The sequence below is a fragment of the Mustela nivalis genome (genome assembly GCF_964662115.1).
Source record: "Mustela nivalis genome assembly, contig: HAP1_SCAFFOLD_1400, whole genome shotgun sequence".
NCBI classification, from domain to species: Eukaryota; Metazoa; Chordata; class Mammalia; order Carnivora; family Mustelidae; genus Mustela; species Mustela nivalis.
In genome coordinates this window covers 73733-98350 of record NW_028135264.1, presented here as the reverse complement: position 1 = coordinate 98350, position 24618 = coordinate 73733, and the positions used below count along the sequence as shown (strand labels likewise).

The window sequence follows — 24618 nt, the reverse complement described above, 5'->3', positions numbered from 1 at the left end:
ACCTAAAGCATAAAGCAGTCTATCATTTTAGAATTTTGTGCATTATTTTATTGGCCAACCTGCACAAACACAGTTGGGTATGCTGATGAGGTCCTCAGGATCAATACTCTCCAAGGATTTTTCTCTATTTTGTGTGTTTCTTTTATTTATTTTTATTTTTTATTTTTTAAAGATTTTATTCATTTATTTGACGGACAGAGGTCACAAGTAGGCAGAGAGGCAAGCAGAGAGAGAAGAGGAAGCAGGATCCCTGCTGAGCAGGGAGCCTGATTCGGGCCTTGATCCCAGAACTCTGGGATCATGACCTGAGCTGAAGGCAGAGGGTTTAACTCACTGAGCCACCCAGGTGCCCTGTGTGTTTCTTTTAAATAGTCATTTTGCTTTACAGTTGTTTTAGGAGCCTCTCCAGAAGGCTTACCCAGCTATTTAGGTATGCTGACTGACTCAGCAACAATAATTATGGCTAGTAATTAAAAAAAACAAAAACACTTTTATTTTTTTGTGTAGTGTACCAGATTATTTAGAGAAATAATTTAGTTTCTGTATTGGTCAGTCTTACAAGATTGATTTTATTTGGTTGTAATAGTTGAGGCAGCCAAAGCTTAGAGTGGTTAAATAGGGCAATCTGTGTTGTTTTTTCTGTTTAACTCACTCTTCTCCTAAAAAAGGACCATGAAAATCCAGTATCTATAATTAACATTTTATGTCAGTAGTAATAGTAAATATTAAGTAAACTTTAAACGCATATATTTTTAAAGATGTATTTATTTATTTAAGAGAGCAAGGGAGGAGGGGCAGCAAGAGAGGGAGGGAGACAAGCAGACTTCCCACTGATCACAGAGCTCCACGTGGGGTTTGATCCCACAGCCATGAGATCATGACCTGAGCCAAAATCAAGAGTGGGACGCTCAGCCGACTGGCCACTCTTGCACCCCTAAATGTATATTTTTAAATAATGCTTTGGAACAGTGGTTTTCACTATGTATTCTGTATTCCAGGATGTGGCCAATGTCAAGTGAAAGGGTAATGCCTGTTCTCTCCACTTGGAAGAGAGCAGCTTCACCTTTTTTTTTTTTTTCACCTTTTTGTTTTGTGTGGTGGGACTGCCCAGTATACTTTTGCTTCTAGACTAGCTTCCCTTGATAAAATGACTTAAAATACTGGTTATTATTAGCAACTTTAATTATTTTCATGTTTTTCACTTGTATATTTACCTCAAACATTTCTCTCTCTTAATTTTTGCTTTAAAGTCCCCCACTATGGCAATTTATATTCAAATATGTCTTTAAAGTTGCTTGAAAATAAGCCTCATACCCTTTTCTCTTATGTGCTAATACTTCTTTTTCTGTTTCTACTCTCAGCAAGAAAGAACTTGGTAAAGAGGAGGAAAAAGGCATTGTTTTCTTTGCTATTTCATTTTTCAATCTTGTGTGCTAAGTACTTTTTTTAATAGTTAACTAAAAGTTTGAGATAAAATGTTTCAGCCTTAATTGTTTTTTGTTGATTTTTCCTTAGCAACCTCTGCAGAGAGCAATCATCTTTTTTATAACCTACCTGAGAACTTTTGCAGATTCTACATCATTTCGAACAACTGAGTAATTAAGCATTTTTAACTAAAATAATTGTTACCAAAGTATTACTTACGTGCTCATAATAAACTTTCAAATAACACACAAGTGTATGAGACAAAACAGTAGTCTTCTGCACTTGTACCCAAAGCCCTTGCTTCAGAAGCAACCACTCTTAATATTTGAATATATTTAAGAGTATCTCTAGAAGAACGGAATATTTTTAAGTCATTTTGTTAAGTATGCAACCATTACAAGAACACATTATTATAAGCTATTGAAATAATACTACAGAAGTCCTGATAGTGGTAGTCTAACAGATTCAAGTACCCTTCCACTCACCCCAGCTCATTTCATCCCCTCCCCAGGGGTAGTCATTTGAGTAGTCATTCTAGATTTTTCTGCATTAGGGACTCTGTGTGTATGTGTACATACACACATACCACAAATGTAGGCATATTATAATTTTAATATTTATGAACTTACACTATCCTTACTGTGCTTAAACTTGTCATTTTTTAAGTGATATGCCTTGGGTGTATTTCCATGACAGTCCATCGAGCTCTGGCTCTCCTCCTGCTCCTCTTAGTCTTCTAGCATGAGTATATATAGTGTGGATTTACAGTCTAGTTTTAGGATTATTAAAGTTTCCCTCTCCAACTTTTTGTTGTTATAAACTTGTCCACAGAAGATGTTTCCCCTCTCTTCTATAGCATCATTTTTTTCCTCTTCACATACAAATAGGGTGGTATGTTTCTGATCAGGGGGAGAGAACAAAATACACAATAGGAAACATGTATTGACCTCACTATAGTCCTTTTCTTCCCTTCCTTCTTTTCTTTCCTTTTCCAGCAATATTCCTTGAAAGACTTATTTTTTCCCAAAGTTCACTCCCGTCCTCTTCTCTACTGAACCAGCTCCAGTCAAGTGTTTGTCCCTTTCCCTCTGCTAAAATTTGTCTTCAGATTTACCTGTGACCCCCACATCGCTCAGTTCAATGATCATATATCAATCTTTATCTTATTTCACTTATTGGCAACATGTGTCTCAATTAATGACTCTCTGTGCCTAGAAAATACTTCCTTTTTTTTCTATCCCTCCTGGCTTGCAGGCACTTCCAATTGTGTCACTTTCTTCCTTCCATTCTAGCTGTTCCTTTTCAGTTCCTTTCTGGTTTTTTCCTTGTCTCCGTATCACCTCAATGTTATGTCTCAGGCCCAAATCTTAGGATGTCTTTTTTTTTTCCTGTGTTTAAACTCACACCCTAGTTGATTTTATCCAGTCACCTGGGCTTTCAAAATCAAAATTGTCCATATGCTGATGCCCCCCAAATTTGATTATCTACTCTGCATCTCTAAACTGAACTTTAGGAAAGAATATATGTAATTATCTCCTTAACATTTCTTAACTTCTTAACTAGATGCCTAATGGGCATCTCAGACTTCACATCTTCAAAACTAAACTCTTGTGCACTCTGCCTTCAGTATGTATTTGAATTTATGCTACTTTCACTATGCAAAAGAATGTGCTGTCACCATTCTGTCCAAACCACTCTCATTATTACAAGGGCTACTGCAGTAGTTTCCCACTTTGTTTCTATGCTCCTGACCTTAATCCCCTTTGAGTCCATTCTCAACACAGATGCCTGGATGTTTTTGCTTTAACTTCCTAAGTCAAATTAAATCCTTTATTCAGCTCCCTCCAGTGGTTTCCTGTCTCATAAAAGTAAAAAACCCAAGTTCTTACTACAACCTGGGAGACCATACATGATCTGGCTCTGCATCACCTTTCTGATCTCATCTTTGCCATTTCTTCTCCTTAATCTCTCCATTGCAGCCACACTTAATTTTGCCTTTTCCCTTGAACATCCAACCTCAAGGTCTTTGCACTTGCTTTCGCTGCCTAAACACTGTCCCCTGTTATCTGCATAGGTGGTCTTTTTACTGCCTTTATTCTTTACATCTTATAACATAAAAGCTAATTGCTCACTGATACTGAGTAGGAGGAATAAGAATGATGTATGTTGTAATGGTAGAAGTACATACCTGCTGCCTGTTCCTGTCCTAGGTTAGGGATTAGAGACTCTCCTTGATGAAGTGATACCAGTGATATTTATTCTGAGAAGATAAGACTTCAGCGAAATGAATTAGTTTCTTAATAACTCTTCTTATATGAACTCTACCTCAAGCCATAAATTCCCTAGTCAAAACCCTTACTAAATTTGGAGAGGTAGAGCTTATCACTCCAATTTGGAGAACTTGTCATAACTTCAGCCTTGATCTGGGATACTTTTTGAAACCTGACACACACATTTGCCCAGGATTAAGACCATCTGCTCCAAAAATCATTCTAGATAATGAGAAAGGTGATGGGAATATGTTGTGCTTATGAATAGTATAGAGGTGGGAAAAAAAGAGCAAACTGACATCTGCTGCTTTAAAGATCTGGCTTACTTTCTTTTATGTCTAGTTTCCTTTTTGTCCTTTTTTTTTTCTGCTTTGAATTCCTTTTCCTTTTTTCTTGTTCCTCAGAAGTTACCTCTTAGGGGTGTAGTATAGGAGGGAACTTGACTAATTTTTGACTTGATACTTTTTGAAATTTTAATTCTCATTGTAGTATTTTAATTTGAAAGTTATTGTTCCTTTGTTATTATTCTTTTGATAGACAGAAAGAGAGAGCAAAAGTAGTGGGAGAGGGAGAAGGAGAAGCAAACTCCCTGCTGAGCTGGGAGCTGTTGTAGGACTTGATCCCAGGCGCTTGAGACATGACCTGAGCTGAAGCCATACACTTCACCATCTGAGTCACCCAGGCACCCCTATTCATAAGGTTTTTATTAGTATACTCAACTACTCAACTCAATTCAGAAGTTCTTGATTATTTATTTATATTTTGTAAATTTTGCCTGTGGTTAGTAAATATTACAGTTATTTTTCCCTTGCTAGTCTATGTGTAAATAGTTATTCATAAAAACACAATTTTTTTTTTACTAATTCCATCTCTAAGAGGCAAATATTGTTAACATTCAAATATTTTCTTAGTTTTTTAAAATGCATTTTGACATATCTGTGGATACACTAATATCTTTAACTTCATTACTTTACTACATTATATTAAAACAATATCATGACATATAACTACTTTGGAAATAATAATATAATTTAACTGTATTTCCAGTGTCGATAATGTATTTTGTTTAAAATTTTTACTACTGTTTTTAAAAAATTTTTACTATTATAAATAAAGCTGCAATAAACATCTCTCTTTATTGTCAGTTCAGACTATTAGTATTCATTGGAGAATATTGAATGTGCAGACATAGACACAGAAGCACACACCCACAGGGCCAGGGAACCATTCCTTTTATGAAAAAGCCAGTAAGAACATTTAATAGCATACAGTTTATTCTTGTTCGTTCATACATAAAGATAGTCTTGTTTAAGTTAGTTAATGTTGAGAATGCACAGGGGATCATGAAGTTTGAAGGCAACTTGCCTGCCACTTGAGAAATGACCCAGAAGTGTTAAATTATTGAACCTTAAGGAGTTGTATACGATGATATCCCACTTTGGATTGTGCAGTTTAAAAAAAAAAAATCATAGTTTTTTTTCAGTGGAACTATTTTTAAGCTTTGTAGGCATATTTTTCTATCGTAATATAAATATCATCCCAGGGGCACGTGGGTGGCTTAGTGAGTTAAAGCCTCTGCCTTCGGCTCAGGTCATGATCCCAGAGTCCTGGGATCGAGCCCCACATCGGGCTGTCTGCTCTGCAGGGAGCCTGCTTCCTCTTTTCTGTCTCTCTCTGCCTGCCTCTCTGCCTACTTGTGATCTCTGTCTGTCAAATAAATAAATAAAATGTTTAAAAAAGAATAAATAAATAAATAAATATCATCCCAGCCCATTTAACTTTTAACTATTTGGGTGAGTAAATGGTTCTGAATGGTATAAAAGTATGGAGAAACTAAGAAAACAAGTAGAAATGCTATCCAGTTGGGGCATAATCCTAAGTAAGGAATATAAAATTTTATGATAAGCCAAGGAGAATCTGTGTTTCCATTTATACACATTATTTCAGAAATGTATTATGTGGATTGAGGTCCAAATTAAGTCATGTCCAGCAACTGTATAATAATGGTTAACATTTCTTGAGCATATTATGTATCAACAAGTGGGAAAAGGCCTTTTGTTTCACTGTTTAAGTTTCATACCAACCCTATGTGGTGTATTATCATTCCTTATTAATTTATAGATCAAGTAGCTGAGGCTGAAAGTATTGTTGAAAGGTGGTAGAATTCAAATCTACATAATCTTGGTTTCAGAACCCACAATATTAAACTCTGTTATAAAGCCCAGTGTGTAATTCCATTATACATGGAATAATGTGGTCCTATCTTTAAAGGATTATGCAAATAAATTCTATAAACTTCCATTGTTCATTCTTATCAAAATTCTTTCAATGTTCAATAATTTTAATGGTGGGAAGTTTATCTTGATATCTAAGTTACTTATGTTACTTAAAGGATTCCATTGCTGGGCACCTGGCTGACTCCGTCAGTAGAGCATGGATCTCAGGGTCATGAGTTCCAGCCCCTATTGGGTATAGAGTTTACTTTAAAAAAAAAAAAAAAAATTCCATTGCATTCTTTCTGGTGAAAAGGGATCCTAGCATGTTATCATCCTCTGTGAAAAGGACTCCCATCATCCTCCTTCAGCCACTCATTCTCCTGATTATAAAAATTTGGTTTCTTTTATTTTGCTATGGCATTACAATTTTTAATTTTTTTACTTTCTTCAGATTTTTTTCTTATATATGTTTTGTCCCCAGAAAAATATATTAGTGGTGGAATTCAGAATGCTGAAATTTGTGAATGATCACACTACCTTCTTTCTCAAAAATAAGCAGTATGCTACTGTTTAGACCTGTAGTATTCATTATGTCAAGTTAATTATTCATTCTAATCCTGAAGGATTTTACTTAATACTTATGTTTATTCCTCATCACATGTATTTTTCTAGATTTTTTCCAATAAATTTGAGTAGTCTAATAATCCATGCAACAACTAGATGAAATTGTTTACTTAAAAGTAAGATTTTCAAATATATTTTCACATTAATTTTATTACTTACAAGTAATAATTGGGGTAATACTCAGGTGAGTTGAATAAAAGTTACACTAATAGTTTATCTCAAGTTCTTACTAAACTTACTTTTTGAAGAGTTAGGTCTTCTAACTTACTGTTTCTAATCGAGTTTCTTTTTCCTCTTTCTCTCAATTTTCTCTTGTTTTTTGTTGTTGTTTTTTTGCTTTCCCTCCCATTTCTCCTTTAACCAATTTATTAAGTTGATTTATTTCATAGTATTCATTTCATTGTCAGAAAAGATAAAATCGGTTACCCTCAGTGGTAGGTTGAGAGGAATGTGTAGAGGAGACAATGATGAAGAGAGAAAACTGAAAACTTTGAGCACAGGGAAGTCATATTTTCCCAGAGGTTCCCTTAACAAATCATTAGTCTCATACACAAAACCTAATAATGTGGAGGGCTTCTCTGGAGGATACACACCCATCAAGAGAAATGAAAGTAAGCTTGTGTGTTTTCTTCCTCTTAGCATGTAGCCATTTATCTAAGTATTTTTTTTTTTGTTGTTGTTGTTTGTTTTTTGATGTCCAACAGTGCCAATTTTATTCCACATCTTACAAGCATTTATAACGCAGACCACAATAGGATTAATACATCAGTACCTAGTCAGATGACGGCAAGTACCTATAACAAGTTTACATTAACTACAAGCAAACCTCACGATGCCAGGTAGTTTCTGCTAAAGCCATTAGCAAGACACTCAACCAGGGAGTGGGTTATGGGAGGTACAGAACCACAAGGACCAACTAAGAATTCATGACCCTGACCACATTGTTCCTTCTGTAGGGGGAAGTTTTGTTTTTCTACATTTGCATTGCCATTTATATATGTGTTTGATTAACTACAGGTAAGGATTGTATCAACTTTTATGATTTCTATACCATCTAACATCTTTGAGGTACTGCATATGTGTTTTATCACTTTTTGTTCTATTTAATGATAATTCTATGATGCAGGCAATATCAATTTGGGAAAATAAGGATTTAGGATATACACTATTTTAGTTTAAATTGCATGTTAAATCAGTTTTTTCCCTAATTTTTCTGCTACAAACAGTTTTCAATGGGAGAATTTATTGTCTCAGTTATAATAGCAAACAGTATACTTACTAAATAGGGAAAATTTTATTCTTTAAGCAAATCAGTCATTGGGTCACAGAGCATATCCACTTCCAAAATTGTTAAGGTTAACAAAATAGCTTGCTCCTTAACACTAATAAAAATAAGGGAAGAAGAGTACTTTGGTATAAGTCCCTGAAAATTAAAGAACTTGGAGTTTGGGGTCCTATTACTGGAGATAACTTGCATTCTGTCCCCTGAAATTTCTCTTAACTTTTTAAACTTTAATTTCTTCAACAGAAAACAGCATCGAGAATAGTAAGCATCCTGGATTATGAATTATGATGATTAATACTTGTATAGATGGAAGTATATGATTAAATGTTTTCATAGGCCAGAATCTTGGAAAAAATTCTGATCCATTTTGGTTTTATGGACTATTAGAGGAAAGAATTTGTAGACTAAAGAGCCTCTCTGAAAACCATTGTAAGAAACTGTTACTGCTAATAAAGAAAAAGTTACGAACTCCAATGACTAAACCAATGCAGATGAGTTAATTTGTTGTATTACCTAATTTACTCACTTGAGAACTTTACTAACTCACTCTACTATTCTTAATGAGATGAGAACAAAATGGCATTTAACAGGGGCACCTGGGTGGCTCAGTGGGTTAAAGCCTTTGCCTTCGGCTCAGGTCATGATCTGAGGGTCCTGGGATGGAGTTCCGCGTCGGGCTCTCTGCTCGGCAGGGAGCCTTCTTCCTCCTCTCTCCGCCTGCCTCTCTGCCTGCTTGTGATCTCTCTCTCTCTCTGTCAAATAAATAAATAGATGTCTTTTTAAAAATTTATTTTAAAAAATAGCATTTAACGGGACTGGAACATCCTATACCATTGCGTTTTTGCGGGATCTCCAAGAGAAATAAACCTTCTATTAACCTGAGGCATTGTCACCCAAAAACACTTCAGAAATGAAAATAGACTTAGCCTCCCTGAAGACTTTTATTTGTAGCCAAGTTTACTGATGGCCTGGGGGCTTGAGTTAAAAATGGCTGGAGGGCTATCTTTGCTGCTTGTACTCTAAGTCCACAAGTGAGTGGTCTCCTTGCTACTGAATAAGTGAAGTCCGATCAGCCATGAAAGAAAATAGTAAGTAGGAAATGTGTATTTGGAGTAAGTACTGAGGAATAAGAGTTGGTACCAATTCCTGGAGCAGAGCTGATCTAGATCATCTGTTCCAGGCTTTTTTTTTTTTTAATTTTTTTAAAACATATAATATATTTTTATCCTCAGGGGTATAGGTCTCTGAATCGCCATGTTTACACACTTCACAGCACCCACCATAACACATACCGTCCCCAATGTCCATAATTCCACCTCCCTTTCCCAACTCCCCCTGCCCCCAGAAACCCTCAGTTTGTTTTGTGAGATTAACAGTCACTTATGGTTTGTCTCCCTCCCAATTCCATCTTGTTTCATTTATTCTTCTCCTACCCTCTTAATCCCCCATGTTGCATCTCCACTTCCTCATATCAGGGAGATCATATGATAGTTGTCTTTCTCCAATTGACTTATTTCGCTAAGCATGATACCCTTTAGTTCCATACACGTCGTCGCAAATGGCAAGATTTCATTTCTTTTGATGGCTGCATAGTATTCCATTGTGTATATATACCACATCTTCTTGATCCATTCATCTGTGGATGGACATCTAGGTTCTTTCCATAGTTTGGCTATTGTGGACATTGCTGCTATAAACATTCGGGTGCACGTGCCCCTTAAGATCACTACGTTTGTATCTTTAGGGTAAATACCCAGTAGTGCAATTTCTGGGTCATAGGGTAGTTCTATTTTCAACATTTTGAGGAACCTCCATGCTGTTTTCCAGAGTGGCTGCACCAGCTTGCATTCCCACCAACAGTGTAGGAGGGTTCCCCTTTCTCTGCATCCTCACCAGCATCTGTCATTTCCTGACTTATTAATTTTAGCCATCCTGACTGGGGTAGGGTGATATCTCATTGTGGTTTTGATTTGATTTCCCTGATGACGAGTGATATGGAGCACTTTTTCATGTGTCTGTTGGCCATCTGGATGTCTTCTTTGCAGAAATGTCTGTTCATGTCTTCTGCCCATTTCTTGATTGGATTATTTGTTCTTTGGGTGTTGAGTTTGCTAAGTTCTTTATGGATTTTGGACACTAGTCCTTTATCTGATAAGTCATTTGCAAATATCTTCTCCCATTCTGTCAGTTGTCTTTTGGTTTTGTTAACTGTTTCCTTTGCTGTGCAAAAGCTTCTGATCTTGATAAAATACCAATAATTCATTATTGCTCTTGCTTCCCTTGCCTTTGGTGATGTTCCTAGGAAGACATTGCTACGGCTGAGATCGAAGAGGTTGCTGCCTGTGTTCTCCTCAAGGATTTTGATGGATTCCTTTCTCACATTGAGGTCCTTCATCCATTTTGAGTCTATTTTCGTGTGTGGTGTAAGGAAATGGTCCAATTTCATTTTTCTGCATGTGGCCGTCCAATTTTCCCAACACCATTTATTGAAGAGGCTGCTTTTTTTCCATTGGACATTCTTTCCTGCTTTGTCGAAGATTAGTTGACCATAGAGTTCAAGGTCTATTTCTGGGCTCTCTATTCTGTTCCATTGATCTATGTGTCTGTTTTTGTGCCACTACCATGCTATCTTGATGATGACAGACTTGTAATAGAGCTTGAAGTCCGGAATTCAACGTTGGCTTTCTTTTTCAATATCCCTTTGGCTATTCGAGGTCTTTTCTGGTTCCATATAAATTTTAGCATTATTTGTTCCATTTCTTTGAAAAGAATGGATTGTATTTTGATAGGAATTGCATTAAATGTATAGATTGCTTTAGGTAGCATAGACATTTTCACAATATTTATTCTTCTAATCCAGGATCATGGAACATTTTTCCATTTCCTTGTGTCTTCCTCAATTTCTTTCATGAGTACTTTATAGTTTTCTGAGTATAGATTCTTGGCCTCTTTGGTTAGGTTTATTCCTAGGTATCTTATAGTTTTGGGTGCAGTTGTAAATGGGATTGACTCCTTAATTTCTCTTCTGTCTTGTTGTTGGTGTTGAGAAATGCAACTGATTTCTGTGCATTGATTTTATATCCTGAATTCCTATACAAGTTCTAGCAGTTTTGCAGTGGAGTCTTTTGGGTTTTCCACATATAGTATCATATCGTCTGCGAAGAGTGATAGTTTGAGTTCTTCTTTGCTGATTTGGATGCCTTTAATTTCCTTTTGTTGTCTGATTGCTGAGGCTAGGACTTCTAGTACTATGTTGAATAGCAGTGGTGATAATGGACATCCCTGCCGTGTTCCTGACCTTAGCGGAAAAGCTTTCAGTTTTTCTCCATTGAGAATGATATTTGCGGTGGGTTTTTCATAGATGGCTTTGATGATATTGAGGTATGTGCCCTCTCTCCTACACTTTGAAGAGTTTTGATCAGGAAGGGATGCTGTACTTTGTCAAATGCTTTTTCAGCATCTTTGAGAGTATCATATGGTTCTTGTTCTTTCTTTTATTGTGTTGTATCACATTGATTGATTTGTGGATGTTGAACCAACCTTGCAGCCCTGGAATAAATCCCTCTTGGTTGTGGTGAATAATCCTTTTAATGTAATGTTGAATGCTATTGGCTAGTATTTTGGTGAGAATTTTCGCATCTGTGATCATCTAGGATACTGGTCTGTAGCTATCTTTTTTGATGGGATCCTTGTCTGGTTTTGGAATAAAGGTGATGCTGGCCTCGTAAAATGAGTTTGGAACTTTTCCTTCCATTTCTATTTTTTGGAACAGCTTCAGGAGAATAGGAATTAGTTCTTCTTTAAATGTTTGGTAGAATTCCCCCGGGAACCGTCTGGCCCTGGGCTTTTGTTTGTTTGGAGATTTTTGATGACCTTTTCAATCTCTTTACTGGTTATGGGTCTGTTCAAGTTTTCTATTTCTTCCTGGTTCAGTTGTGGTAATTTATATGTCTCTAGGAATGCATCTGTTTCTTCCAGATTGTCAGATTTGTTGGTGTAGAGTTGCTCATAGTATGTTCTTATAATTGTCTGTATTTCTTTGGTGTTAGTTGTGATCTCTCCTCTTTTATTCATTATTTTATTTATTTGGGTCCTTTCTCTTTTCTTTTTGATAAGTCTGGCCAGGGGTTTATCAATCTTACTAATTCTTTCAAAGAACCAGCTCCTAGTTTCGTTGATTTGTTCTATTGTTTTTTTGCTTTCTATTTCATTGTTTTCTCCTCTGATCTTTATGATTTCTCTTCTCCTGCTGGGTTTAGGGTTTCTTTCTTGTTCTTTCTCCAGCTCCTTTAGGTGTAGGGTTAGGTTTTGTACCTGAGACCTTTCTTGTTTCTTGAGAAAGGCTTGTACCGCTATATATTTTCCTGTCAGGACTTCCTTTGTTGTGTCCCATAGATTTTGAATTGTTGTGATTTCATTTTTATTTTTTCCATGAATTTTTTCAATTCTTCTTTAATTTCCTGGTTGACCCATTCACTCTTTAGTAGGATGCTGTTTTAGTCACCATGTATTTGGGTTCTTTCCAAATTTCCTCTTGTGATTGAGCTCTAGCTTCAGAGCATTGTTGCCTGAAATATGCAGGGAATGATCCCAATCTTTTGATACCAGTTGAGTCCTCATTTAGGACCGAGGATGTGATCTATTCTGGAGAATGTTCCATGTGCACTAGAGAAGAATGTGTATTCTGTTGCTTTGGGATGAAATGTTCTAAATATATCTGTGATGTCCATCTGGTCCAGTGTATCATTTAAGGCCTTTATTTCCTTTGCTTGGATGATCAGTCCATTTCAGTGAGGGGAGTGTTAAAGTCCCCTACTTTTATTGTGTTATTGTTGATGTGTTTCTTTAATTTTGCTATTAATTGGTTTATATAGTTGGCTGCTCCCACGTTAGGGGCATAGATACTTAAAATTGAAAGATCTTCTTGTTGGACAGATACTTTGAGTATGATATAGTGTCCTTCTTCATCTCTTATTATAGTGTTTGGCTTAAAATCGAATTGATCTGATATAAGGATTGCCACTCCTGCTTTCCTCTGATGTCCATTAGCATGGTAAATTACTTCCCACCCCCTCACTTTAAATCTGGAGGTGTCTTCGGGTTTAAATTGAGTTTCTTGTAGGCAACATATAGATGGTTTTCGTTTTTTATCCATTCTGATACCCTGTGTCTTTTGATTGGGGCATTTAGCCCATTAACATTCTGGGTAACTATTGAGAGATATGAATTTAGTGCCATTGTATTGCCTGTAAGGTCACTGTTCCTGTATATTGTCTCTGTTCCTTTCTGATCTACTACTTTTAGGCTCTCTCTTTGCTTAGAGGACCCCTTTCAATATTTCCTATAGAGCTGGTTTGGTGTTTGCAAATTCTTTCAGTTTTTATTTGTCCTGGAAGCTTTTAATCTCTCCTTCTATTTTCAATGATAACCTAGCTGGATATAGTATTCTTGGCTGCATGTTTTTCTCATTTAGTGCTTTGAATATATCATGCCAGCTCCTTCTGGTCTGCCAGGTCTCTGTGGATAAGTCAGCTGCCAATCTAATATTTTTACCATTGTATGTTACAGACTTCTTTTCCTGGGCTGCTTTCAGGATTTTCTCTTTGTCACTAAGACTTGTAAATTTTCCTATTAGGTGACCGGGTGTGGACCTATTTTTACTGATTTTGCAGGGTGTTCTTTGTACCTCCTGGATTTTGATGCTTGTTTCCTTTGCCATGTTAGGGAAATTCTCTCCCGTAATTCTCTCCCATATGCCTTCTGCTCCCCTCTCTATTTCTTTTTCTTCTGGAATCCCAATTATTCTAATGTTGTTTCATCGTATGGTGTCACTTATCTCTCGAATTCTCCCCTCGTGGTCCAGTAGCTCTTTGTCCCTCTTTTGTTCAGCTTCTTTATTCTCTGTCATTTCGTCTTCTATATTGCTAATTCTTTCTTCTGCCTCATTTATTCTTGCAGTGCGAGCCTCTATTTTTGATTGCACCTCATTAATAGCTTTTTTTATTTCAACTTGGTTAGATTTTAGTTCTTTCATTTCTCCAGAAAGGGTTTTTATATCTCCTGAGAGGGTTTCTCTAATATCTTTCATGCCTTTTTCAAGCCAGGCTAGAACCTTGAGATCATCATTCTGGACTCTAGATCTGACATATTACCAATGTCTGTATTGATTATGTCCCTAGCCTTCGGTACTGCCTCTTGTTCTTTTTTTTTTTTTGTGGTGAATTTTTCCACCTTGTCATTTTGTCCAGATAAGAGTATATATATGAAGGAACAAGTAAAATACTAAAAGGGTGGCAGCAACCCCAGGAAAATATGCTTTAATCAAATCAGAAGAGATCCCAAATCGTGGGGGGGGTGGGGAGAAAGGGGATAAAAAGAGGTTCAGGAAAAAAAAAAAGAAACAATTAAAAAAAGAAAACAAAGAAAGAATATAAAAAATAAAGAAAAAATATATATCAGATAAACTAGTTAAAAAACATTAAAAAAGAAAAGGGTAAAAGTTAAAAAAAATTTAGCAGAAGAAGAAAAAAATTTGAAAAAGAAAAAAAAAATTAAATTGACTGTGAGACTAAATAATCATGGGGAGAAAGCCATGAGTTCCGTGCTTTGCTTCCTCCTCTGGAAATCCGCTGCACTCCTTGGTAGGTGAACTTGGTCCTGGCTCGATTTCTTGTTGATCTCCTGGGGGATGGGCCTGTTGTAGTGATTCTCAAGGGTTTTTCTCCAGGTGGAATTGCACCGCCCTTACCAGGGGCCAGGCTGAGTAATCTTCTTGGGTTTGCTTTCAGGAGGTTTTGTCCCCTGAGCACTTTCCATAGAGTTCCAGAGGACGGGAGTGAAAATGGTGGCCTCCCAGTCTCTGGTCCAGAGGAGCTGATAGCTTGGGGCCCCACTCCTCAGTGCGCCCTAAGAGAATAGCGCCCAATTACTCTTGTCTCCCTGGCCTCCGGCTACGCTCTGAGCTCACCGAGCCTGCGACTGGTTCAAGGTAACCCTGAGTTGAGTGCTCACTCCTCCGCTCTGTCTCTGTAGCCGGCTTTCCTGTTCTAATACCTATAAGCTCTGTGACACTCAGACACCCCCGATCCTTCTGTGACCCTGCAGGACCTGAGGCCACGCTGACCGCACATGGGCTTCACCCTGGTTTAGCCTCTGGAGCCATGTCCCTCAGCGGAACAGACTTTTAAAAGTCCTAATTTTGTGCTCTGTTGTTCGGCTGCTTGCTGGGAGCCGGTCCCTCCCCCCACAGTCTATCTTCCTGTCGCTTTGGATTCATTTCTCTGCCAGTCCTACCTTTCAGAAAGTGGTCGATTTTCTGTTTCTAGAACTGCTGTTCTTCTTCTCTTCAATCTCCCGTTGGATTTGTAGGTGTTTGCAATCTTTAGATAAGCTATTTAGCTGATTTCCTGCTACCTGAAGTAGTCTCAGCCTGCTACTTATCTGCCATCTTGACTCCACCCCCTGTTCCAGGCTTTTTAATTCTTTCCATCTGCTGCTTGGAAGAATGGATATTTTCAGAGAAAGAAAGTTTGCCTCAGTGTTTAGAGTTGCCCACTCGTCATATCAGATCAAGCCAGGACAGCTGAATAGGAGTATACCTGTGTAAATTGCATGGCAGAGAGAACAAAGTGGAGAACATTAGAAGAGAACATCTTCCATTCTTACAGAAGCAGAAGAGGAGGGAGACATGAGAGAAGACAAGAGAAGAGACTTTAAGACAAAGACTTCTTTCATGTATGAATAGGCCCAGAACCTTATTAACTTTGAAGAAAGATCCCAAGACATGACACTTAAAGAAATATACCACACCCTTGGCACTAATGGTCAGTAGATTGGTCCTTAGTCCTGACCACATGCTATCATTTTTCCTGTTCTTTGGGCAAGTGGAAGGAAAACCGTGAGTTTTTCTTAGGCAACAATCAATGTTCATGAGACTGTCAAATGTTTGAAATCTATAAATCATTTTTAAAATATTTTTCAAATGAGGTATAATTAGCTATTTGTAAATTCTTTATTATTTTAAATATTTACATATTTATTTTTTGTATTATTTTCTTCCAGAAAGATTAATTTTTGCTGGGTAAAAGCCAGCTAGTATTAAGAAAGCATACAAATAAGAGAGAAAGTAGTTATATAATCTTTAAACTGAGTAAGTGACTGCGAATGCTGTTAGGCAGACCTTCATTCATCCTAGCTTCAGATCTCTCTAGACACCTTAGCTCTGTCTCCACATTTTTTTTTTCTTTTCCACCTCAACTCACTCATGAAAGCGGCAACACAGCTGAGGTAGGTCACTATAAGGCCCACTCTGATCTCTTCATTGTTCCTCAAAGTGGTCAGGTTCCTACTCTCTCTTCCCTCCTAGATTTATGGTATAAACTGTGGACAGGACATTGGACATACTCCCTGGTATAAAGGTAATTGGGAGGGAAAGTACAAATTCGTGTCCTGAAATTCTATATAAATCATAATGGCAACTTTCCTTTATAAAAATTGCTTAGACTTTGGCTGTAAAATAAAATGGGTTATTTGAAATAACTATAATAACATAGTGGTACGATCCCTTATAGAACATAAAAGGAATATTGGGCATATTGTGTCAGAGGAATGGCTTGGTGAATCTTATGTTTATGACAAGGTATATGTCTAAGAAAAAGCAAAGAAAAGAGGCTTTACAATCCTTATTAAGTTTTACAGTTTAAAAAATTAAAGTATAGCATATATACAGAAATGTACTCTGCCATCTTTTGTGTAGTTAAGTTTCTTCCATGAGGCAAGGCTAGCTAATGGAAGATTCTCCCAGTCTTCAATTAGATGAGCAAACCTAAAAAACTAGTGTATTAGCTACATCATTTTGAATTTGGGGATTTCACAAACTCTCAAATTGGAGCAAAAACCCTGAGGGATTTTGCTTTTGTTATAAAGATCTCACTATCTCACTATTAGCCTTACTTTAAAAAAAAAAAAAAAAAAGTCTTAATTCTTGGGTCACTTTCCCAGTGTCATCAGCAAATAGACACTCCTTATGTGAATTAGTTACCACAAATTGAATTATGCCTCACATCACCACATCACAATCATTATTTAGGAGTTTCCTTACCATGTAAGTTCATGAGTATTGGTGGAATACTATTGTTAACTATACGTGTCTGTACATGAAACCACTTACATACATACCATATGCTGTCTCACAGTATTAATAAATTCTCATTTTAAATTTTTAAGTTCGTGTTTCCTTGAGTCAAAAAATTGAAAAGTTGGGGCGCCTGGGTGGCTCAGTGGGTTAAGCCTCTGCCTTCAGCTCAGGTCGTGATCCCAGGGTCCTGGGATCAAGCCCCACATCGGGCTCTCTGCTCAGTGGGGAGCCTGCTTCCACGTCTCTCTCTGCCTGCCTCTCTGCCTACTTGTGATCTCTGTCAAATGAATAAATAAAATCTTAAAAAAAAAAAATTGAAAAGTTATCTGTCATGCCTTCAGAACATTGCTTCTGTTGTATCACACTCTGTTGAAGGTCTTCAGTTACCCCCTGTTGCCTGCAGGAACAAGTGCACCTTCCAGGAGTCTACACTCTGTGCTCTTACTGCCTGTCTCTTGCTATTCCTCTGCCCTCACCTCCCGTGCTGCAGCCGTAGATGCTAATTTATACAAAATGGGAATGTATCAGTCAACCTTAATGAACTCTCAGTGAAAGACTCTTGGTTTTTCTTTCAGATGTACATATTGGGTTCAGTTACTGATAGAGCTTATGCTTCCTTTCTGTCCCTTCTTGTAACTGTACCTAATGTTTTCACATTTCTGCCACCTTTGGAATGACTTTTTGTTTTCATTCAGTTCCTGTAACAGTATCATAGCTCACTTCAGGTCCTTTCTTTTACATAAAGTACTCTAAGTTGAACATATAATTAGCTTAAAGTGTTTTTATTCTTCTTAGGAGTTTAGCACACTTTTCCTATATTGTACTAGCCAGTACTACTGCCTTTTAAATGTCAGTTGTAGTTTTATGTTGCTATTGGATTATATTATTTAGTTTTTCATCTGTTTATAGCTTGTTTCCTCTATAGAGTATTAAAATCACTTCAGGGCAAGTAGTATGTCATATATAGTCTTTATAGATATGTATATGTGTGTATGCATATTTATACAGACGTGACTACTAATTGATTATTAATAAATGTGGTATTTTTTGAAACAGCTTTACAATGAATTACATATTTGCTTTGAAACCACAAAATCAAGTGAAGCTATGCTCCGGCAAAGTGTTGTTAGTCTTCAGGATCAGCTGTTTCAAAAAGAACAAGAAAACATTAAATTAAAAGAAAAGCTTCAGGAATCACAAGGAGCACCCTATCCTTTACCGCAAGACAGTGGTTCAGAGCACTTGGAACAGGTAAGAGACATTTTCTAAAAATGTTACCCAAGCAATATCATATTAAATTGTCTCCTACAATTGACTAAAAAAAGCTTAATTAGTATAGTGGAATATAATATTTGGCAGATTGTTTCATATTGTGCTATTTTCTTATACTTTGTAGAAATAAATATTATATATAATACAGATTCATATAGAAATGCACATAGAAATACAGGGTATAACTGGCATAGTTATTATGATGAAACACTGACTGAAATATAATAACAGCAAATGAATAGCTCATGCTCATTTTGAGACTTACACTGAATGAGGTAGTGGAATGGAAAGAATATATAATAGGAAGTCTTATAAAGTAGTTGCCATAATGCCTGATACATGATACTTAATACCTTTTATTTATTTATTTTTAAAAAGATTTTATTTATTTATTTGACAGACAGAGATCACAAGTAGGCAGAGAGGCAGGCAGACAGAGAGAGGAGGAAGCAGGCTCCCCATCGAGCAGAGAGCCTGATGCGGGGCTCGATCCCAAGACCCTGGGATCATGACCTGAGCCCAAGGCAGAGGTTTTAACCCACTGAGCCACCCAGGCGCCCCAATACTTAATATCTTTTAGTCCCAATTCTGCCACTATCTTAAAGTGTGGCTTGGCAATTTGACTTCTCATCATGTTATTAAGAATCACTTATGTTATTTGATATAGCTTTTTAAAAATTTTTACTGATCTACAATATTCTGTTTTATGTGATTATATAGTATCTACTTGTATGTTCACTTGTAGATAAGTGTTTGGGTTATTTCCAGTTTTTGCTATTATGCAAAATGCTGCAACTTATATTTTCATGCATGATTCTTGGTACAAATATCCATACATTTAGGTGGAACATGTATCTAGGCATGGAAATCCTGGGTTTTGGGTGAAAATGTTACTTTCACTTATTTTTCAAAGTTTTTTCATCAGTTTTACTCCCACCAACAATGTATATTAAGATATTTGGCTGATTCCCATCCTCCTGAAACTTGGTATTGTCAGACTTCATAGTTTGCTGGCAACTAACTAATTCAAGTATAATTTTTTATTTTGATCTACATATGCATATCACTGATAAAGCACATCTTCAAATGATTACAGGGCCAAGGGTATGCCTTCTTCTGTGAAACATACAATTACGTCTTTTAATCATTCTTCTATTGGATTCTTTTCCTATTGATTCATAAAAGTTCTTTATTTTTTTAAAAAAGATTTTATTTATTTATTTGACACAGAGAGAGAGAGATCACAAATAGGAAGGGAGGCAGGCAGAGAGAGGTGGGGAAGCAGGCTCCCTCCTGAACAGAGAACCTGATGTGGGGCTCAAGCCCAGGACCCTGGGATCATGACCTCAGCCGAAGGTTGAGGTTTAACTCACTGGGCCACCCAGGTACCCCAAAGTTCTTTATTTTTCTTCTTCTCCTTTTTTTTTTTTTTAAGGTTTTATTTATTTGACACAGGGATAGAGAGTACAAGTAGGCAGAGCAGCAGGCAGAGGGAGAGGCAGAAGCAGGCTCTTCGCTGAGCAGGGAGCCTGATGTGGGGCTCGATCCCAGGACCTGGGATCATGACCTGAGATGAAGGCAGGCATTTAACCAACTGAGTCACCCCAGCGCCCCCAAAGTTATTTATTCTTGATACTAATCTCTAGAAAGTGAAATATCTTATCTCAGTGTATACCTCATCTTGTCTTTAATGAGTCTTTTGATGAACAGAAAGTCTTAATTTTAATTTAGACAAATTAATCTTTTATAGTTAGTGCTTTGGTGTTTCATTTAAGAAGTCCTTTCCTACTCTAAAGACAAAAGATTTTTACCTCGGTTTTTTTTACTTTTTTTTTTTTTTAAGAATTTATTTCTTTATATGACAGAGAAAAATCACAAGTAGGCAGAGAGGCAGGCAGAGAGAGGAGGGAAGCAGGCTCCCCACTGAGCAGAGAGCCTGACGTGGGGCTCGATCCCAGGACCCTGAGATCATGACCTGAGCCGAAGGCAGAGGCTTTAACCCACTGAGCCACCCAGGTGCCACCTCTGCTTTCTTTTTTAAAGATCACATTTATTTATTTATTTAATTTATCTCTCTCTCAGAAAGAAAGATAGAGTGAGCACAAGCAGGGGAAGCGGCAGGCAGAGGGAGAAATGGGCTCCCTTCCTAGCAAGCCTAATGTGGGGCTCAATCCCAGGACCCTGAGATCATGACCTCAGTAGACGCTTAAGTGACTGAGCCACCCAGGCATCCTAACACCTCTGTTTTCTTAAAGAAATTTTAAAGCTTTGCTTATATCATTTATATTCACGATTTATTTAGGATGGTGTTTTATGTATAGTATAAGGTACGGATCCATTTGTATTTATTTACTTTTCCCCAGTACTAATCAGTTTTTCCAGCTCAACCTGTTGACATACCCTTTTTTCCCCCTTCTAGTCCTGGGCTGCCTCTCTCATATATTCTACTTCAGTATACTTACAAGTTTCTTTCTAGGCTCTGTATTCTCTGTATTCCTATACAATGTTATATTAATTAGTATAGTTCCTAATAAGTCTCTATATTTGGTAGATGTACTCTTACTTTCTTACTGTTCTTTAAAGTGTCTTGACTATGCTGGCATTTAGTACTTAAATATAACTTTAAGGTTAATCTATAAAGTTTCATGAAAAAGCACTTGAAATTTTTCATGAACAGTCTTATTGAAATATAACATACAAATAATAAAGTTTACAAACCATAAGTGTGTAACTCTGTGACATTTCACAAAGTGAACACATCCCTGCAAATACCACTCAGATCAAGATATACAATATTACCAGTTTCTAATAAACCTCTTTGAGGTTCATTGCAAGCTACTTCCATAAAGGTAACTACCATTTGACTTTGCTTATTTTTGAACCTGACAATGTTTCGCTTTTAAACACCATGTGTGCTATGGGTTTCTTGGTAAATATCCTTTATCACATTAAAGGTAAAATATCCTTTATTCCCATCTCTTAATAGTTTGATTAAAGTTTTTTCATTAAGAGGTATTGAGTGTATACAGTGTATCTTTAAGATGATAGTATGTCAATTCTAAGATTTTACAGGGAATGGTCAGAGGCCAGTGACCTAGAAGAGCAAAATCAAATTTCATTAAAAAATTGCAGGACTTACACTACCTGATTTTCAGATGTATTTATGAAGCTAAAAAAAATTAAGGTAGTGTGCTGTTGGCATAATGATTGACAAAATAGTCAGTAGAACAGAATGGAGTCCAGAAAAATATCTATTCATATATGTCACTTTATAGTAACTCTTGAAATGATAGGGTAAGTCACTTTATTCTTTCTCAAGAACGTTCTGTGTACTGGTAATGATATCAGTCAAGCCAAAAAATCTTAAACAGAACCCATTGTAAGTCAGGGACAATTTGTATATGTTACTGCTATTAACTTCTAATCTACCTCTATTGTGGTCAGAGATAGTACTCTCTATGATTACTGTATTTGAAATTTATTGAGATTGTTGTATCATCAGCATATGGTTTATGTGTATTTGCAGATAATTTGTATTCTGCAGCTTTTGGTTGGACTGTTAAATATCAATATTAATTATGTCGTATTTGATAGTGTTCAGATCTTCTGTCTTTAATGATTTTTGTATTTAAGATTTTTATCACTTTTTCTGTCATTTGCTGAGAGAGAATGTCCCTCTGATAGGTCTTTCTGATTAAATGAACCTTTTGTCATTATAAATTGTTAGTTTTAATTATAGTAATATTTTGTCTGCTTGGAACCCAATTTTACATTACTGGAGCCTATCTAACTCTTTGATGGTTACATTTTACATGGTATACCTTTTCCCATCCTGTTAATTTCCATCTATGGGTGTCTTTATGTTAAAGTTTACATAGTTGGGTCCTATATTTTTTGTTCATTCTGACAATTTCTTCCTTTTCACTGCAGTGTTAATCCATTTAGAATTAATATAATAACATGGTTGAGTTTGGTGTGCTGTTTTATCATTTTTAAAAGATTTATCCTGTTTTTGTTCCTCTGTCCCTCTTTCTTTTGGGTTGGCCGCTTATATATATATATATATATTTTTTTTAACTTTTTATTTTTTATAAACATATATTTTTATCCCCAGGGGTACAGGTCTGTGAATCACCAGGTTTACACACTTCACAGCACTCACCAAAGCACATACCCTCCCCAATGTCCATAATCCCACCCCCTTCTCCCAAACCCCCTCCCCCCAGCAACCCTCAGTATGTTTTGTGAGATTAAGAGTCACTTATGGTTTGTCTCCCTCCCAATCCCATCTTGTTTCATTTATTCTTCTCCTACCCACTTAAGCCTCCATGTTGCATCACCACTTCCTCATATCAGGGAGATCATATGATAGTTGTCTTTCTCTGCTTGACTTATTTCGCTAAGCATGATACGCTCTAGTTCCATCCATGTTGTCGCAAATGGCAAGATTTCATTTCTTTTGATGGCTGCATAGTATTCCATTGTGTATATATACCACATCTTCTTGATCCATTCATCTGTGGATGGACATCTAGGTTCTTTCCATAGTTTGGCTATTGTGGACATTGCTGCTATAAACATTCGGGTGCATGTGCCCCTTTGGATCACTACATTTGTATCTTTAGGGTAAATACCCAATAGTGCAATTGCTGGGTCATAGGGCAGTTCTATTTTCAACATTTTGAGGAACCTCCATGCTGTTTTCCAGAGTGGCTGCACCAGCTTGCATTCCCACCAACAGTGTAGGAGGGTTCCCCTTTCTCCACATCCTCGCCAGCATCTGTCATTTCCTGACTTGTTGATTTTAGCCATTCTGACTGGTGTGAGGTGATATCTCATTGTGGTTTTGATTTGTATTTCCCTGATGCCGAGTGATATGGAGCACTTTTTCATGTGTCTGTTGGCCATCTGGATGTCTTCTTTGCAGAAATGTCTGTTCATGTCCTCTGCCCATTTCTTGATTGGATTATTTGTTCTTTGGGTGTTGAGTTTGCTAAGTTCTTTATAGATTCTGGACACTAGTCCTTTATCTGATATGTCGTTTGCAAATATCTTCTCCCATTCTGTCAGTTGTCTTTTGATTTTGTTAACTGTTTCCTTTGCTGTGCAAAAGCTTTTGATCTTGATGAAATCCCAATAGTTCATTTTTTCCCTTGCTTCCCTTGCCTTTTGCGTTGTTCCTAGGAAGATGTTGCTGCGGCAGAGGAAGAAGAGGTTGCTGCCTGTGTTCTCCTCAAGGATTTTAATGGATTCCTTTCGCACATTGAGGTCCTTCATCCATTTTGAGTCTATTTTTGTGTGTGGTGTAAGGAAATGGTCCAATTTCATTTTTCTACATGTGGCTGTCCAATTTTCCCAGCACCATTTATTGAAGAGGCTGTCTTTTTTCCATTGGACATTCTTTCCTGCTTTGTCGAAGATGAGTTGACCATAGATTTGAGGGTCTATTTCTGGGCTCTCTATTCTGTTCCATTGATCTATGTGTCTGTTTTTGTGCCAGTACCATGCTGTCTTGATGATGACAGCTTTGTAATAGAGCTTGAAGTCCGGAATTGTGATGCCACCAACGTTGGCTTTCTTTTTCAATATCCCTTTGGCTATTCGAGGTCTTTTCTGGTTCCATATAAATTTTAGCATTATTTGTTCCATTTCTTTGAAAAAGATGGATGGTACTTTGATAGGAATTGCATTAAATGTGTAGATTGCTTTAGGTAGCATAGACATTTTCACAATATTTATTCTTCCAATCCAGGAGCATGGAACATTTTTCCATTTCTTTGTGTCTTCCTCAATTTCTTTCATGAGTACTTTATAGTTTTCCGAGTATAGATTCTGTGTCTCTTTGGTTAGGTTTATTCCTAGGTATCTTATGGTTTGGGGTGCAATTGTAAATGGGATTGACTCCTTAATATCTCTTTCTTCTGTCTTGCTGTTGGTGTAGAGAAATGCAACTGATTTCTGTGCATTGATTTTATATCCTGACACTTTACTGAATTCCTGTATAAGTTCTAGCAGTTTTGGAGTGGAGTCTTTTGGGTTTTCCACATATAGTATCATATCATCTGCGAAGAGTAATAATTTGACTTCTTCTTTGCCGATTTGGATGCCTTTAATTTCTTTTTGTTGTCTGATTGCTGAGGCTAGGACCTCTAGTACTATGTTGAATAGCAGTGGTGATAATGGACATCCCTGCCGTGTTCCTGACCTTAGTGGAAAAGCTTTCAGTTTTTCTCCATTGAGAATGATATTTGTGGTGGGTTTTTCATAGATGGCTTTGATGATATTGAGGTATGTGCCCTCTATCCCTACACTTTGAAGAGTTTTGATCAGGAAGGGATGCTGTACTTTGTCAAATGCTTTTTCAGCATCTATTGAAAGTATCATATGGTT

The 24618-nt window shown here is 36.9% G+C and overlaps 1 protein-coding gene across 1 annotated transcript in view; it reads left to right on the top strand.

Moving 5' to 3' along the window:
* Positions 1-24618, top strand: part of LOC309857840 (centlein-like) — a gene marked incomplete at both ends in the record, with an annotated part of 132223 nt that overhangs the window by 38647 nt on the left and 68958 nt on the right. The window contains one exon of the mRNA XM_082750592.1: positions 18013-18207. Within this exon, the coding sequence (XP_082606718.1) occupies positions 18013-18207 (195 nt within the window). The remainder of the gene's footprint in view (positions 1-18012; positions 18208-24618) is intronic.